Raw genomic sequence first — 15,535 nt, forward strand, 5'->3', positions numbered from 1 at the left:
TGGATTCTTTCCTTGATGATAGTGAAAAGAAAGACCCAGCGACTTGCAGAATTGCGTTGAAGAAGAAGTCATTTTGGAGGATAAACAAGTATATAATGCTCGAACTGCTAAATGCAGATATCAGCTGACTTTGCTCGTTGGGGTCGCGTCTTTTCTACTTGCATATATACAGGGCTGCTCACCTGCGGGATAACATTTAAGGGACGGAAAGGGACGAACTCACGACAACCGTTGGATTGTTAATGAAATGATCCGATGGATGAAAAAACATAAGCATTGAGACACGAATCACACTATATTCAAACTCGTTATCCTTGTCTTGTCTCTTCGGCCAAGAGCGCTTCAGTCCACCAAAGACTCTTGCTCAACACTCTCTTACTATTTGCAAGTTCAAAATCAATGGAGAACCAGAGAGAATTTCTGTAAAATGAATGTGGGGATTGATCAGAGCCGGAGAGATAGAGTTTATGCGAATGAAGTTGGGGATTGATCAGAGTTAAGGAGCTCAAACGATGTTACTGCCAGCACCAACGAAATCAGAGAGTTCCTGTACAAATATGATGATCTTCGATCCAGTTAAGAAATTAGAATCATTGGTAATTTTTCAATAATGAAAATGGGTGATGGGTTGATAGAGAAGTTTTGATGGATGGTGTTTCTCATTCAAAATGAAAGAATTGACGAAGTAGCCATGGAGGATTGGAGGGGAAGAGGATGGGTGGATTGGTTTTGAACATCAAATCTCTGAAGTCTTTGCCTATTGGAATTCATCAATGCTTCTGGACAATTAACCCAATTCATATATATAGGCTACTGCTAGCCAATTGCATCGAGATTTTCCCAGTGAAACAGAGGAAGAAAGAGAAAAGCAAATCTGAGAAATGTAGTCTTATGATGATGAGGATTAATAAGAATGGTATAGGGAGAGGCTCTGATCGTAAATGGCATAGGATTGATCTAGATGAGGGAGGAAGAAGAAAATGAATTTGAGTCGGTCTTCGGCCAAAGAGTGTAAGAGACAGGTTCGGCTAAGGTGTTTTTGATTATTGTGTTTGCTTTTGCATCCATCGGATCATTTCATTAACAATCCAACGGTTGTCGTGAGTTCGTCCCTTTCCGTCCCTTAAATGTTATCCCGCAGGTGAGCAGCCCTGTGCATATATATATGGTTATGTTGACCAGCAATCATATTCAAGTAGTATTCGTATATGTCTAACCATCGGGTCCTGGTTATGAATACATGAGATTCATGTATCGTATCCGTTGATCGACAAGTAGCCAATGTTTTGTTGTTGCTTGCGGATCCAGGATAATTCAGAAAGAAACAAGAGTACACTCAGTACACTGAGAACACTGAGAGACTTACATTTCCTCTCATCGAAAACAAACAACAAACCTATAACTTATAACAAAATAAATAAAACTAACAGAACCGAAAGCTGAGAAGCCTCGACCAACCCACCTTTGTGATTTGAACTCAGGTGGATTAAATGGATCTTAAACAATACAACCATCCCTACCGCACATCAATTCATTTGCTAACTTCATATGCTAATATTTATCACTTAAATATCATGTTTATTATTTATTTATTTTTCAATGGCTTGTTTCAGTAATTTTTTTCCAACATTGTTTCATAAATTCTATCATATTTATTTTCTTAAATACTTTGTATCTGAGTAAATTACTAGTGTTCTATTTAAAAAAAAAAACTACAAATGTTATTTATGAGTAGTAAAATATTAAGATTAACAAAATTCAACTTGTTCAAGAAAAAGATTAGAAATATTCATTGAATTAAAATTTTAAGAAGTGTCATCTAATCTACATTAATACACTTTATACAATACTAATTAACCTATCATGTAGCAATATCTTTCTCATATTGTTGTTTGAAATTTCATACACCGATCTAAAAAAAATTGATATAAGGGGCCTACAGGCCTACAACTTTTCTTCGCACTGGGCCTTCAATCTTTCAGGACCAGCCCTGATCATCATACAAGAGCGAAAATTGTTGGTTCATTCTCTTCATTGGGAATGAAGAGTACTTCAGTACTTAAAAAAATAAAAATTAAAAATTAAAAAAGAAGAAGAAGTACTCTTCATTCCCTAAGAGCATCTTCCACCATAAGCCAAATTTAGCTTACAAAATAAGAATATTCTTATTTTGTATAGAATCTTTTAAATAAGAATATTCTATAGAATCTTTTTTTAGCTTACCAAATTCTCCCACCATAAGCTAATTCTTTAGTCAAATTAAGAGTATTTTGGCTTACGAAGCACTCCCACCGTAAGCCAAATCCTAAGGTAAAGCCATTTTTTTTTGTTATATATTTGTTTAATTCAATAATTAACCATGAAAAAAAATTTATATAAATATATTTGATATGGGCCTCATATGAAATATCTCGTCGAGATCGTCACGATTGTATAAAATTTTGTTAGTAACAAATTTTTAATTTAGATGCTAGTGTAAATTAAAAAAACAATATTTAAAATTGAATAAAATAATATTTAGCTTAGCCTACCAACCCCATAAACCAAATTTGGCTTATAAAATTACAAAATAGCTCAAGCTAAATTTTTTGCCTTAAGAATTATAATTTGGCTTATGGTGAGAGTAACTATAAGCTAAAATTTGGCCTTTTAGCCTATGGGAGATGGACCGAGGATAAAATGAAACAAATCTGGTAAAAACTCTTGAATAGGGATGGTAGCTGAATTATAACAAAGCATGGTGAAGGTGAAGACAGCTAATCAGACTTAGTAACCAGTACGTAGCACAGTCTATTCAACTACCATCCTTCAATCGCCATTGATTTTAGGACTCTCTCTCTCTCTCTCTCTGTAGTGTTCGTTACTCACAAAGTGCATGTGACACACTCACTCACATCATCGATCCAGTCTTACCAGACGAGTGAAACAACCAAGGATTGAAGAAGACTCCCATTTGGACTCGATGAAGCACAATAAATGGAGAATTTAAGACTCTTTCAAAGCCTCCCAACTAATCATCCTCATCTAGTTGCTTCCGGTTGGTGTCCGCAATAACTAGCTCCCAACCACCTCCATTTCTTCTTCATACAAATAACACCCCCTAGCCTCTTCCCTCTTCAAACTCACTTTAACAGACACTAACAATGTCAGTTGATATGGCTAGTGAGAGAGATCTCCTATCCACCGAGATCGTCAACAATGGAATCGAATCCTCCGGCCCCAATGCTGGCTCCCTCACTTTCTCCGTCAGGGTCCGGAGGCGCCTGCCGGACTTTCTCCAGTCGGTGAACCTCAAGTACGTCAAGTTGGGGTACCACCACCTCATCAATAATGCTATATACCTGGCCACCATACCTATTTTAGTGCTGGTGTTCAGTGCTGAGGTTGGGAGTCTCAGCAGGGAGGAGCTGTGGAAGAAGCTCTGGTTTGATGCTCGTTATGACCTAGCCACTGTGCTTGGCTTCTTCGGGGTCTTTGTCTTCACTTTGTCTGTCTACTTTATGTCTCGCCCTCGCTCCATCTATCTCATTGATTTTGCTTGCTTTCGCCCTAGTGATGATCTAAAGGTACTTGATTTTCGCCACACTAATTAACCAATCTGAAATGTTATTTATATGTTGCTAAATCGTTTATTTGAATTCTCATTTGACTGATTTGAGTAGCTTGAATATTGTTGATTGTTGTGATTTATATGATTCATGAGAATATAATGTTTATCGTTAATGTTTCTTGTGCTTGGGAATATCAAATATATTTGGCGATGAAAATGATTTGGCATGCGACATAAGTTTAAGGCCTAAAATTTTAGGCCTTATCTAAAATCATTTTCTTTCTAGCTATATGTGGAGTGTTCAAGGAATTCTCTACTCTAAAATGGAAATAGGGAACGATCGAAAGTTTGAAACTACAGGAAATCTAATATATTTTCTCTAGCTCCTTTGTAGGTATTTCAATGAACGGAGCTCGACTCCATTTTCCTATAAAATAAAATAAAATGAAATTCCATTCTGGGGAAATTGTACAATACTGTCTAGCTAAGTAGCTATCAGCTGACCAAATCATAAATTGGAAAACAGATTCTAATATTTTGTAGCACTATGTGACAGAATGGTGGGTACAATAGCTTATTTTGGTGATGTGTTTCAGGTGTCAAAGGAGCAATTCATAGAGCTAGCAAGAAAATCAGGCAAGTTTGATGAACAGAGCCTGGAATTCCAGGCTCGAATTCTCAACTCATCAGGTTTAGGCAACGAGACCTACATCCCAAAGTCAGTGATCACTTCCACTGAGAACACTGCAACCATGAAAGAAGGTCGAGCCGAGGCCTCACTGGTGATGTTCGGAGCACTTGACGAGCTCTTTGAAAAGACCAAGGTCCGTCCCAAGGACGTAGGTGTTCTTGTGGTGAACTGCAGCATATTCAATCCCACACCCTCCTTGTCCGCCATGATCATAAACCACTACAAAATGAGGGGCAACATTTTGAGCTACAACCTGGGTGGCATGGGCTGCAGCGCTGGGATCATAGCCGTTGATTTGGCTAGGGACATGCTTCAGGCAAATCCCAACAACTATGCTGTGGTGGTGAGCACCGAGACGGTGGGATATAATTGGTACCCGGGAAGTGATAGGTCTATGCTCGTTCCCAACTGTTTCTTCCGCATGGGTTGCTCCGCCGTGCTTCTCTCCAATCGCCGCCGTGACTACCACCGTGCCAAGTATCGCCTCGAACACATCGTTCGAACACATAAAGGCGCCGACGATCGTAGCTTCAGGTTAGCTAGGTTTCAACTTTCAACCACATTTACAACACATTTAGTGCATAACCGCATAACATGGTGACCACCCATAGATCGATCTAATCAATCTTTTCAACATTGAATAGCTAGGGTATGATAATTTGTCTACGGTTCTACTTTCTAGTACATTATCATGGAACTTGTATAATTGTAGTCTGATCGAGACCCTAAATAGTGTAAATGGTCCTTCGGATTCATAATTTCTATAGGACCAACCCTAAGTACGAGAATTGAGTTTCCCTTTTGTGTAGACCAAGAGGGGCTTAATTAAAATTTCGGGGCCAAAAATTGATTTTCGTATTGACGCCATTTATTTACAGAATTTTGGACCTAACTGTAAAGTTTGAATTTTTATTATACAGGTGTGTGTACCAAGAAGAAGATGAGCAACGGCTCAAGGGGCTAAAGATCAGCAAAGAGCTAGTGGAAATCGGTGGTGAGGCACTGAAAACCAACATCACCACTCTCGGACCTCTAGTCCTTCCCTTCTCGGAGCAGCTCCTCTTCTTCGCTACATTGGTCTCGAGGCACTTGTTCAACAAAGAAGGTTCACAGCTCTCTTTATCTTCGGGCAAGCAGAGTCGACCCTACATTCCTGATTTCAAGCTGGCATTCGAGCGCTTCTGTGTGCACGCCGCGAGCAAGACTGTGCTGGATGAGCTGCAGAGAAACCTCGAGCTCAGCGAAGAGAACATGGAGGCGTCGAGGATGACGCTGCACCGATTTGGTAACACTTCGAGCAGTAGCATATGGTATGAGCTGGCTTACATGGAAGCAAAGGAGAAAGTGAAGAGAGGAGACCGAGTTTGGCAGTTGGCGTTCGGGTCTGGATTCAAGTGCAACAGCATTGTTTGGAGGTCCATGCGCCGGGTTAGGAAGCCTTCAAGGAATCCATGGCTGGATTGCATTGAAAGATACCCAGTCATGAATTGAGATTCCTCTCTAGCTAAGCTAGTGTTATGAAGATTACTGAAGCTGATCGAAGATACCTAGATGATACGTACCGATGACTAAAAACTTATTAATTTTTTACTTTTATTTTCTCTTTAATAATATTATTACCCTTAATTCTCTTTGAACTCAAGACATCGATAAGTCCAGTATACAGAAGGGCCTCTTTCAATGTGGGGGAGCAGATTGGGATGTGAAGTGAAACAGCGATGGAGTGGTTGCCTCTATCACATCCAGCAGTTGAGAAACTCGGGCATTTAGATGTTGTAAATCAGTTCTTTTCAAAGTATTTGAATTAGGGTTTTGAACGTTTGCCTTGTGTTAATGTTATTGCACTTCTAAGAGGAAGTGCCAAATAGTATTCTGATCCGTATACCATGAATGATTGCAATAAAATTTCCTTGTGATGTTTACCTTAATTTTAATAGTGTGCTACTATTTTAATAGTGGTTTAATAATTTGCTAGCCCTGATAGTATTTACGGCAAGCAGAGACCCTGATTTATTGCAGTAACACTTCCTTATTATGTCTACCTTGTTAATTTACATGTTGATGCCTTCAATTGCAAATAAAAGCATGACCCGGCTAGCTATAAGTTAGGTCGACACTGTTACACAAAAGGGAAATCATAAAATTCAGATCTAGCAGATTTAGTAGCTACTAAATAAGCAGAACCCTAACTTTTATTTGTGTTCAGCTGTCACCACCACGTACATATGGTTCATACCTAATGCTTTGATTTCGACTATTGATTAGGTTAGTTAACAAATTAAACGTGAGAGTTGATCCAACGCAAAAGATCCAAAGCTTTAATACACTGATCTCTTCTGATCCGAATAATTGGCACGACAACACTGAGCCTCTCAGTTTGTATGACCCTAAAGTTAGGCCACACACAGTTTTGGTTGCCATCTCGTTCTTGTTCGTTTCCCTTACTCGACAAAATCTATAGACCATGCCAAAAGCATGACCTTAATCTACAGTCGCTGGATCCTGCATGCACAGTATAAAATGATCTTCCAGACTTTGATGATCTTCACGTACATCTGAGACTAAACCTGAAGATCTAATCAAACAGTAGGCTACACCATGGCAACTAAGACTATGAACATGTTCTTGGTTCTAGTTACGAGCACAGTCTTAGCAATTGGTGTAGTAAGCGCACACGAGAAAACAGATAGCATGGGATTGGCACACGAGAAAACAGATAGCATGAGATTGGCACACGAGAAAACAGATAGCATGAGATTGGCAGCTCGTGACGCCATAACCCTAGCTGTCAGCGAGATTAGCAACACCCAAAAGTTCATCAACACCATCCCGCGGCTCAAGACTGTGGAGACGGCGGCAATGCCTGATGAAACCGCCCTTGTTAGTTGCGCGGTGGGTTTGATCGACAGCTTGAGCAATGCACATAGCGCGCTACAGCGGATGCGACATCTTAACAAGGCAACGATATCCTTCATTGATGCAGATGTCGACGCCTGGAAGAGTGCGGTGTTGAGTCGCATTGCGAGCTTCAACAACGTTTGCCAAGTCGGGCTGAAGGACGTCGATAAGACCATTGTGGTGATGCTGAATCGGAAACTAGAGGACGTCATGATTCTGGCTAGTAATGTGATTAAGCATGTCTCTGACCTAAAATTAAACTAAGTAACTGATCACGAATTCAATATATATAGCTATATATGATCATGTGATGAATTTACTTAAGTAATAAAGTGCCCTGATGCCCGTGGCACATATGCTTGTTCAATAAAAAGGATGCCCTCTCAAGTGAATCGAAAATTTCTTCGAATCTTTTTATTTATTTATTTTTTTGAGAATGCTTTGAATTTATAGTTCATAAGATTATATAAGACTTGCATTAAGTTTACAAGAGCCTTGTATACGTAAGAAAATTCTAGTATACCATATGGTATAACATGCGCGCCTCACAAAATATGTGGCTATCATTGATTGAATAAGCAACTAAATAATTATGTAATGACTATTTACCTCTTCGAAAGCCCACATGTACCATACAATTAGACACATTTACAATAGGTATATCATATCATATGGTATGATAGAAAAACCCACGTATGTATGCCTCAAAGTATATGAATTTTTTTTTTTTCTAATTTGATAAAAGGTGATTCATATTATGTTTGTTAAAATAGTTTGATCAGCTATAGTAATCCCATAGGGAACATTAATTGTATATGACGAAGCATCTGATCTAAGCTAGCTTAACCTTATTATCAAATTAACTACGAAATACGACATCACTCGAAGAAGTCAAGAACCAATAAACATGAAATTTGCAAACGTATTGAGTACTCATTCATCCTAATAAGTCCATACAGCCAGCAAGCTCGTGCGCGCGCAAACATTAATTGTATGGCATATATATCGGGGCAAAAGCAAAACAATTTTTTCCGTACCAGATAACAACGAGGACTAAGAAAATTCATATGAACTCTATTTAGTTTTTTTGTTTTTGAATCAAATGAATCTTATATATTTAGTTTCATTCATACATATGGGTGCGGAAAATAAGACATGCATATCCTCTGGGGAACGTTGTACGTGTTTCATGCACATTATTATCTTGACCTTTGTATCTGGAAAATATATAAGCAAACAAAGACCAAAACCTAAGCCGTAGCTCGTTTAGAAAATCCACATAGAAACAAAATTTATAATTGGCAAGTGGTCAATGTTATTAATCAAGCTAATTTCGATCGTGGACGTCGGTATAGTATAGTTTCTCAACAATTACCGAGTCAATTGACTCGTAATTAATTTCAAGTCAAATACTTATTTAGATTTGATTTTTTCTTCTTCCGAGAGATCAAACAAGAAAACGAAATGAAAACCTAATTTTTTTCATAAATAATGCCCATCTGTTCTGAAGAAAATCGAAGTTTTTGACGACAGTCCTGCTGCACTAATGGAGATGGACAGGTAATTTAATCAACTAATTATATTTTTCTTTGAATGATTAATTAGTTTATGATATAGTTGATTCTGTATGAAATTCACACATGAATTGCTCTAACATTGTAAAATATTAGTTCTATAAATATTCCACAAATTGTCAAAACGAACAAAATTAGACTTCCATTCAATGCCCATTAATATTTTACCCAAGACGGCAAGACGTGGACATATGCCTTCTCTCCACATTTGCATCAAGACCATGAAAGAAGTTTGTACCAACATCGATATCATATATAGTTTCATTAGGGATCGAAAGTCTACTAGTTTCAGGTGAAGATTTCATCACGTTGAGCTCACGGTACGTCATATTGATGTCATATTGATGCCAATAATCATACCACATATATATATATATATATACACACACACACCAATAAAAATTAACGATGAATCAATTAATTATTAAAAGTAGTGTGTATATATACATGTCTTTTCAAATAAGGACCTCTTTACTTTAGTTAAGGTACGGATTTCCTTAATTTGACCCACTTTCCGATCATATTTTCTTATCATTATCATTCAGTATTTAGATATACATGACTTGATCATCTTTGCAAATTTTCAGTTAATTTAATAATCGTTAAGCTAGCTATCGAAAATGTATTAAATCAATGAATGAACTGAATCTGATCATCCTGAACCGTACGTTCTTTTAACGACTCTAAATCACAGTTTTAAATGTCTTAACAATTATCAATTTGGCTGAAAATTTGTAAAGAGATGATTTCTCTACTCATATATACTTAGATACTGAACGGTTAAGATGAGAAAATGTGATCGAAAAATATGTCAAATAAAGAATTATGTACCTTAACTAAGATAAGGATATCCTTATTTGAGAAGGATTATATATATATAGTTGCAAATTAACTTCTTAATTAGAAGTTTAATTCATTTCCATTTTAAATGTGATATACGCTTAATTACTTAAAAGTCTGGCTAAATTTGCATACGGGACATATATGCAAACAATCAGTTAACGGGAGATCTAGTAATTAATAAGGCACAGGATCATGGCATGCAGATTAACTCTACGAGAAAACAATTAAAGACAATAATGGAACAAACAAAAACAATATTAATTAAGTCAAAATAATTAGAGTGGTTATTGAAGTAATTAAATCAGGATTAGTTAGTTAGTTTGGGGACAAGGCAACGTGCTACACACCGCGTTGGTCTTTGCCGCGGCAAAATCATCCCTACTCGCTTCTTCTACTACTCCTCAATCTCAGTCGAGAACGAGTTGGTTTTAATTTAACTTAACTTGCCCTATATATTAATAATCATACCAATTAGTTAGTACTAATTAATCCAACGGAACGCGTATGATCATGTAGTATAATAATCAAGCAATTATTAGGACACATAAACCCTTTTCATTTTAATAATTAGTGCATGCACTGGGACACATATGATGATCGATCACTAATTCACTATGCTAAGTAGCTCTCTCAATTTTAATTGAATTTAGCGGACTTGAAGATCCCAAAGCATACATATTGACCTTCCCTAATAATATTTTGGTCAGTTCATTATCATCACTAAACTCCAACACATGAATGGTCAACTTCATCATCTAAATATCTAATAGTAACTTCCATTCCTGTATGGGAACGCTACGATTCATTTCAAACCAGTCTTGGTCTCTTGATCATTGTCTCTAACTAATCCACATATAACTATTATTTTTCAGTGAATAATTTTCTTCATATAAGAAAAACTAATGGTACAAGGTCGTAGGGTCTAACATGTTCTCTGATTCGTCAGAAGGTACGCGTAAGTACTACAACTATGTGGGATAATAAGATTATTGAGATGATCAAATCTTAACTGAGTATATATGAAGAATTCTGGGTTAAAATTCTTCAAGCTTAATTAACTTTCATCCCTACGTACATATTGAAACTCAAATACAAAGTGACAAAGACAAATTATATATAAGGAGCAAAATTAGAATTCTAGCTCTATGTTAAGTATATATATATATATATATATAGCATGCATGAGTAAGGTTAGGGTGTATTAATGCATGTGATGCATCAACTTTGTCCTCAAATTGTAAAATGAGTCCTTAAAATAGTAATATTAGTCCCTAATTTTGTAATATGAGTTGTAAAAAAAAATTAGTTACAATATTAGTCCTTATTTGTTCTTAAAGTGGTAATTGAGTCCTTAAAGTTGTAATATGAGTCCTCAAAGTTATAAAAAATTTTTTTTATCACTTTAAGGACTCAATTATTACTTTAAACACATATTTTACCACTTTAAGAACACATGATTACTAAAGTTGTAACTATAAAATTTTACAACTTTAATTACTCATAATACAACTTCAAAGACTAATATTACTAGTTTGATGACTTAATTTACAAAGTTAATACATCATATCATTCACATGTGTTAACACATTGTATAATTTTCATATATGCATTGCTTTAGAGTTTCAAATGCACAAAAATGTGAAATATAGTAAATTCAAAACAAGGTACGTAGAATGAAACAGATGTAAGATTTTAACAACTAGGTTAGAACTTGGCAAAATACTTATAATAATATAGATTGCGAATGGACTAGCACTGAATGACTAAATCTATACACCAATAGTCACCAACAACAATTGTAATAGAATATTATTTTTGTAGTATACAACTGAAGGTTAGTTGAAGAAAATGTCAACACTCGGTCCTATATATACCCTAAACCTCCCTCGATACTCCAACACGTTCAAAAGTTCATTACAATCTCATATATAGCTTTTGCCGCCATATCAACCTTAATATTCTCCAACCTTTTCTTGCAATACACCAAAAACATGGCTGCGCAACATCTTAACCAATTCCAGTTTCACTCAGTCTCCAAAATCGGCATCATCGGAGCTGGTATTAGCGGAATCGCTGCCGCTAAACAGCTTTCAGGTCACAGTCCGGTGGTGTTTGAGGCCACTGACTCGATCGGGGGAGTTTGGAAACACTGCTCTTATGCTTCCACCAAACTCCAAACCCCTCGTTGCGATTTTGAGTTCTCTGACTATCCTTGGTCTGAGAGAGACAATGCAAACTTCCCTTCTCATGTTGAGGTCTTGGAATACTTGCATGGCTATGCCACACACTTTGACCTCTTGAAGTTTGTCAAGTTTGGTTCAAAGGTTGTGGAAATACGCTATGTAGGTGATGATCACAGTACCACTACCAGTACTCATTCATCTGAAAATTATACATCCGGGGAATATGGGAATCTTTTGGCCGGCCACCCTGTCTGGGTGGTCGGAGTTCAAAGCTCCAACAATCCAGACAGTACCATCGAGGTTGTTATATGTTCTGATAATTGGGTTTTAAGTTGCACCAGTAGTTTTTTCATCACTTTCATGCATACTTCTTGTGTTTTCTGCTAAAATTTGCATGGTTGATCGATGTTCATTGTTCTTATAACTGGGAAACCTATTAAACACAGAGCATGCACAACACTTTTATATCATATTGTTGATCATATCTCTTAGGGTTTCATTTATATAAGAAATATCATAAGCAATATGATCGAAATCATGTATTTTTACAAAACTGATCGAGTGCTGATTAGAGTTTATATATATTTTTGGAGCAAACAGTGGTATGGATTCGAGTTCATTGTGGTGTGCATCGGGAAATATGGAGACATACCAAGAATACCAACCTTCCCTCGCAACAAAGGTCAAGAAGTGTTCAAAGGAAAAGTCATGCACTCCATGGACTACTCTAAGCTAGACCAAGAAGCTGCGCGTGAGCTCGTCAAGGGCAAGAAGGTTGCAGTCATTGGCTACAAGAAGTCCGCCATTGATTTAGCACTCGAGTGTGCTGAGGCTAACCAAGGTATGTATCAAGCATCCGGCTTCTATGTTTTGTTTCATGTACGTTGCAAACAATATTATGAACTCTCAAAGTTAATATACTAATCACTCGTAAAATTAACATAGTTAATGAGAATCCGAAAGCGAGAATAAAATCATGCATACTGATGATTCTGATTCTACGAAGCAAGTTAGAAGGACTTGGGGGACAAGATGGTCAAGCTGGTGGAAATTGTCAGTATGAAAAGTGACAATACCAACATATTAAACCCAATTGACCACACGCTTTGATCTAGTATTATTGTAGCATTATCATCAAGAACCTAAATTAGCCTAAAACCGCATCAATTTGTAGCACACCATATGAGAGTTTAGCCAAAAAATATAATGTATCAAAACAATCAAGTGGATTCAAATCTTGTACGTGTTCTATATAATATTTTCTGGTGTGCTTAATTGGTTTTATATTTTTTGTGTTGGTGGATTTTATAGGACCAGATGGGCAACCATGCACAATGGTGGTGAGAACTTTGCATTGGACTGTTCCATCATATTGGATTTGGGGACTTCCATTTTTTTTGTTTTACTCAACAAGGTCTTCTCAATTCGTCCATGAAAGGCCAAACCAGAGCTTCCTCAAAGCCCTCTTCTGCCTATTTTCATCCCCAATGGTAAATTCATCATTTCCCTTTCTCTAATGTACTGCAAATTACTCTACATTCATCAGATCAAATAAACGAAGATTCGAACTAATTTGGTACTTGCTTCTGAAACAGAGAAAGGTGGTTTCCAAGTTCATAGAGTCATACTTGCTGTGGAAGCTTCCTCTAGTGAAGTATGGCCTAAAACCAGAGCACCCATTTTTGGAGGACTATGCGTCTTGCCAGATGGCTATTTTGCCTGATAACTTCTTTCCCGAGGCGGACAAGGGTAACTTAAAGTTCAAAAGAGCATCAAAGTGGTGGTTTTATGATGGTGGAGTTGAATTTGAAGACAACACCAGATTGGAGGCTGATGTTGTTGTTCTTGCTACTGGTTATGATGGAAAGAAGAAACTACAATCTGTATTACCTGAGCCTTTCCGCAGTCTCATGCTCGACTCTTCTGGCACTATGCCCTTATACAGGTACTAAAAATACCAATACTGATTTCAAGTTTGCATGTTATGTTGTTCGATTGTTGAGGTCAAATTTACACCCATGCACAATACACATCATTTTCATTTTGACTAATAAGACTACAAAAGGTAGTGTGCATTGATTTCCATTACTGATTGTTTGAATGATTGCTCAATTGCAGGGGTACAATCCATCCATTGATTCCCAACATGGCATTTGTGGGTTTCATAGAGAGCGTTTCGAATCTGCACACAGCAGAGTTGAGGTGCAAATGGCTATCAAGAGTCGTTGACAACAAGTTCAAGCTTCCGAGTGTGAAAGAAATGCTTGATCAGATAAGCAGAGAGATGGCAGTGATGAAGAGGACGACGAGGTTTTACAAGAGACACTGCATTTCTACTTTCAGCATCAACCACAGTGATGAGATTTGCGAAGAAATGGGGTGGAAGTCTTGGAGGAAGAGCAACTGGCTTTCAGAGGCTTTTAGCCCTTATAACAGCCGAGACTATAATGAAGAGAAGGAGGATTAAAATTTTCTTGCACCCCAAGATTAACATACAGCAGATGCTGATCTATCATCTATATATATATATATATATATATGCATCTATCATCTATATATATATATATCACTTATGTTTAGGGCATTAGAGCGCCATGGATGCTGATCTATCATCTATGTATTTATTTCTTATAATTATATTATTCGTAAGCTGTAATATGCTGTTTGATCAATAAATTAAAAAGAATAAAAGCATGGTTTATGTAGTTGGTTCTTTTCCGTTGCAATATTTTGTTTCCGGCTGTGTTTCGTAGTAGAGAATGTCATACTTTTCTTGAGTCAAAGAAGGAGGGGCTAAACTTCTGGGAGTGAACCCTTTCTGGCTGCTTGGATAAACCTAATTTGATGCACAGGACAAAACTGAAGATGTATATTTTGGCCTTTTGTGATCATACCAGGACAGAAACACCACTGGAAAAACCAATTGTTCCCTGAATTCATTATTAGGTAAAAAAGGAATCCTGTTTTGCATTGTTGTAATTTGTAGGGTTGTTGGCAATGACAGGTGTGGGAATGAAATGCAGCGACGAAAGTTAAGTTGTAATTTTACATAGTTCCCCTTCAAATTCAAATTTCATGGACATTGTGCTGCCACGTAGCTGGCCCCACTTTGACGACAGCGTATACCAGCTGTTAAACATGATCTATTTATGACCAATAACCGAGAGGGGTCATCATTTAACCCGCGGGTCTAAAAACCCTTGGTCCATAGATTAGCCCATTTCGGCGTGGCTTGCAGGCTGACCTATCACATGTCTATAAAAGCCTGTTAAACTTATCTTAAAAAACTCGTTCAATTCTAATATTAATTTTTTATAAAATTGTTAGTTGAATTTGTGAACTAATAATGGATTATGTTATACCTTTATTTATTTTTTATTACATTTAGTTTAAACATTAACATATATATATATATTTTTTTTATCATACAAACTACAAACAACTGAAATGCTACATCAAGTACATCGAGTATATCGTGAGTTCTCTCACTTATAAAGAAGAGACTAATCCCATCAGACCAAATGGTATTGAGTTTTTTTAATAAATTTATTTTACATATAAATATAGTAGGCCCTGACCTGCTCTGTAAAAGCCCACAAGACCCGATATTTTTATATGACCGACTGGACCCGGCTCTAAATTTTAAAATATTAGTCGTAGCCCGGTCCGCTCTGGCCCGAGCCCATTTAGTTTGGGCTCATTGACGACCCCTACCGATGAAACAAAAGCATTTTCTTTTTTCTTTTTAGAGAAGGAAACGAAAACCATTTCCTTACAGTATTATATTTCCTTTTAG

The 15,535-nt window shown here is 36.9% G+C and overlaps 3 protein-coding genes across 3 annotated transcripts in view; 2 read left to right on the forward strand and 1 right to left on the reverse strand.

The window, feature by feature from the left end:
* The window catches only part of LOC101312889 (group 2 truncated hemoglobin YjbI-like), a 771,661-nt gene that overhangs the window by 388,212 nt on the left and 367,914 nt on the right, over window positions 1–15,535 (reverse strand). The window lies entirely within an intron of this gene.
* Window positions 3,125–6,124, forward strand: LOC101297691 (3-ketoacyl-CoA synthase 10-like). The gene is made up of 3 exons (XM_004291199.1): window positions 3,125–3,566; window positions 4,147–4,775; window positions 5,162–6,124. Exons 1-3 carry the CDS (start codon window positions 3,144–3,146, stop codon window positions 5,730–5,732), a joined length of 1,623 nt encoding a protein of 540 aa, XP_004291247.1. The 5' UTR covers window positions 3,125–3,143; the 3' UTR covers window positions 5,733–6,124.
* On the forward strand, window positions 11,548–14,206 carry LOC101291498 (probable flavin-containing monooxygenase 1-like). Its single transcript, XM_004292843.1, has 5 exons — window positions 11,548–12,039; window positions 12,340–12,580; window positions 13,051–13,229; window positions 13,335–13,684; window positions 13,858–14,206. Exons 1-5 carry the CDS (start codon window positions 11,548–11,550, stop codon window positions 14,204–14,206), a joined length of 1,611 nt encoding a protein of 536 aa, XP_004292891.1.

The sequence above is a fragment of the Fragaria vesca genome, linkage group LG2 (assembly GCF_000184155.1).
Source record: "Fragaria vesca subsp. vesca linkage group LG2, FraVesHawaii_1.0, whole genome shotgun sequence".
In the NCBI taxonomy this organism is placed as follows: Eukaryota; Viridiplantae; Streptophyta; class Magnoliopsida; order Rosales; family Rosaceae; genus Fragaria; species Fragaria vesca.

Bases quoted from the DNA above. Each gene is read 5' to 3' on its own strand.
- LOC101291498 (XM_004292843.1), top strand. From the start codon at position 11,548: ATGGCTGCGCAACATCTTAACCAATTCCAGTTTCACTCAGTCTCCAAA. The intron at 12,040-12,339 runs GTTGTTATATGT...TGGAGCAAACAG, and splicing joins ATCCAGACAGTACCATCGAG to TGGTATGGATTCGAGTTCAT. The intron at 13,230-13,334 runs GTAAATTCATCA...CTTCTGAAACAG, and splicing joins GCCTATTTTCATCCCCAATG to AGAAAGGTGGTTTCCAAGTT.
- LOC101297691 (XM_004291199.1), top strand. From the start codon at position 3,144: ATGTCAGTTGATATGGCTAGTGAGAGAGATCTCCTATCCACCGAGATC. The intron at 3,567-4,146 runs GTACTTGATTTT...GATGTGTTTCAG, and splicing joins GCCCTAGTGATGATCTAAAG to GTGTCAAAGGAGCAATTCAT. The intron at 4,776-5,161 runs GTTAGCTAGGTT...TTTATTATACAG, and splicing joins GCCGACGATCGTAGCTTCAG to GTGTGTGTACCAAGAAGAAG.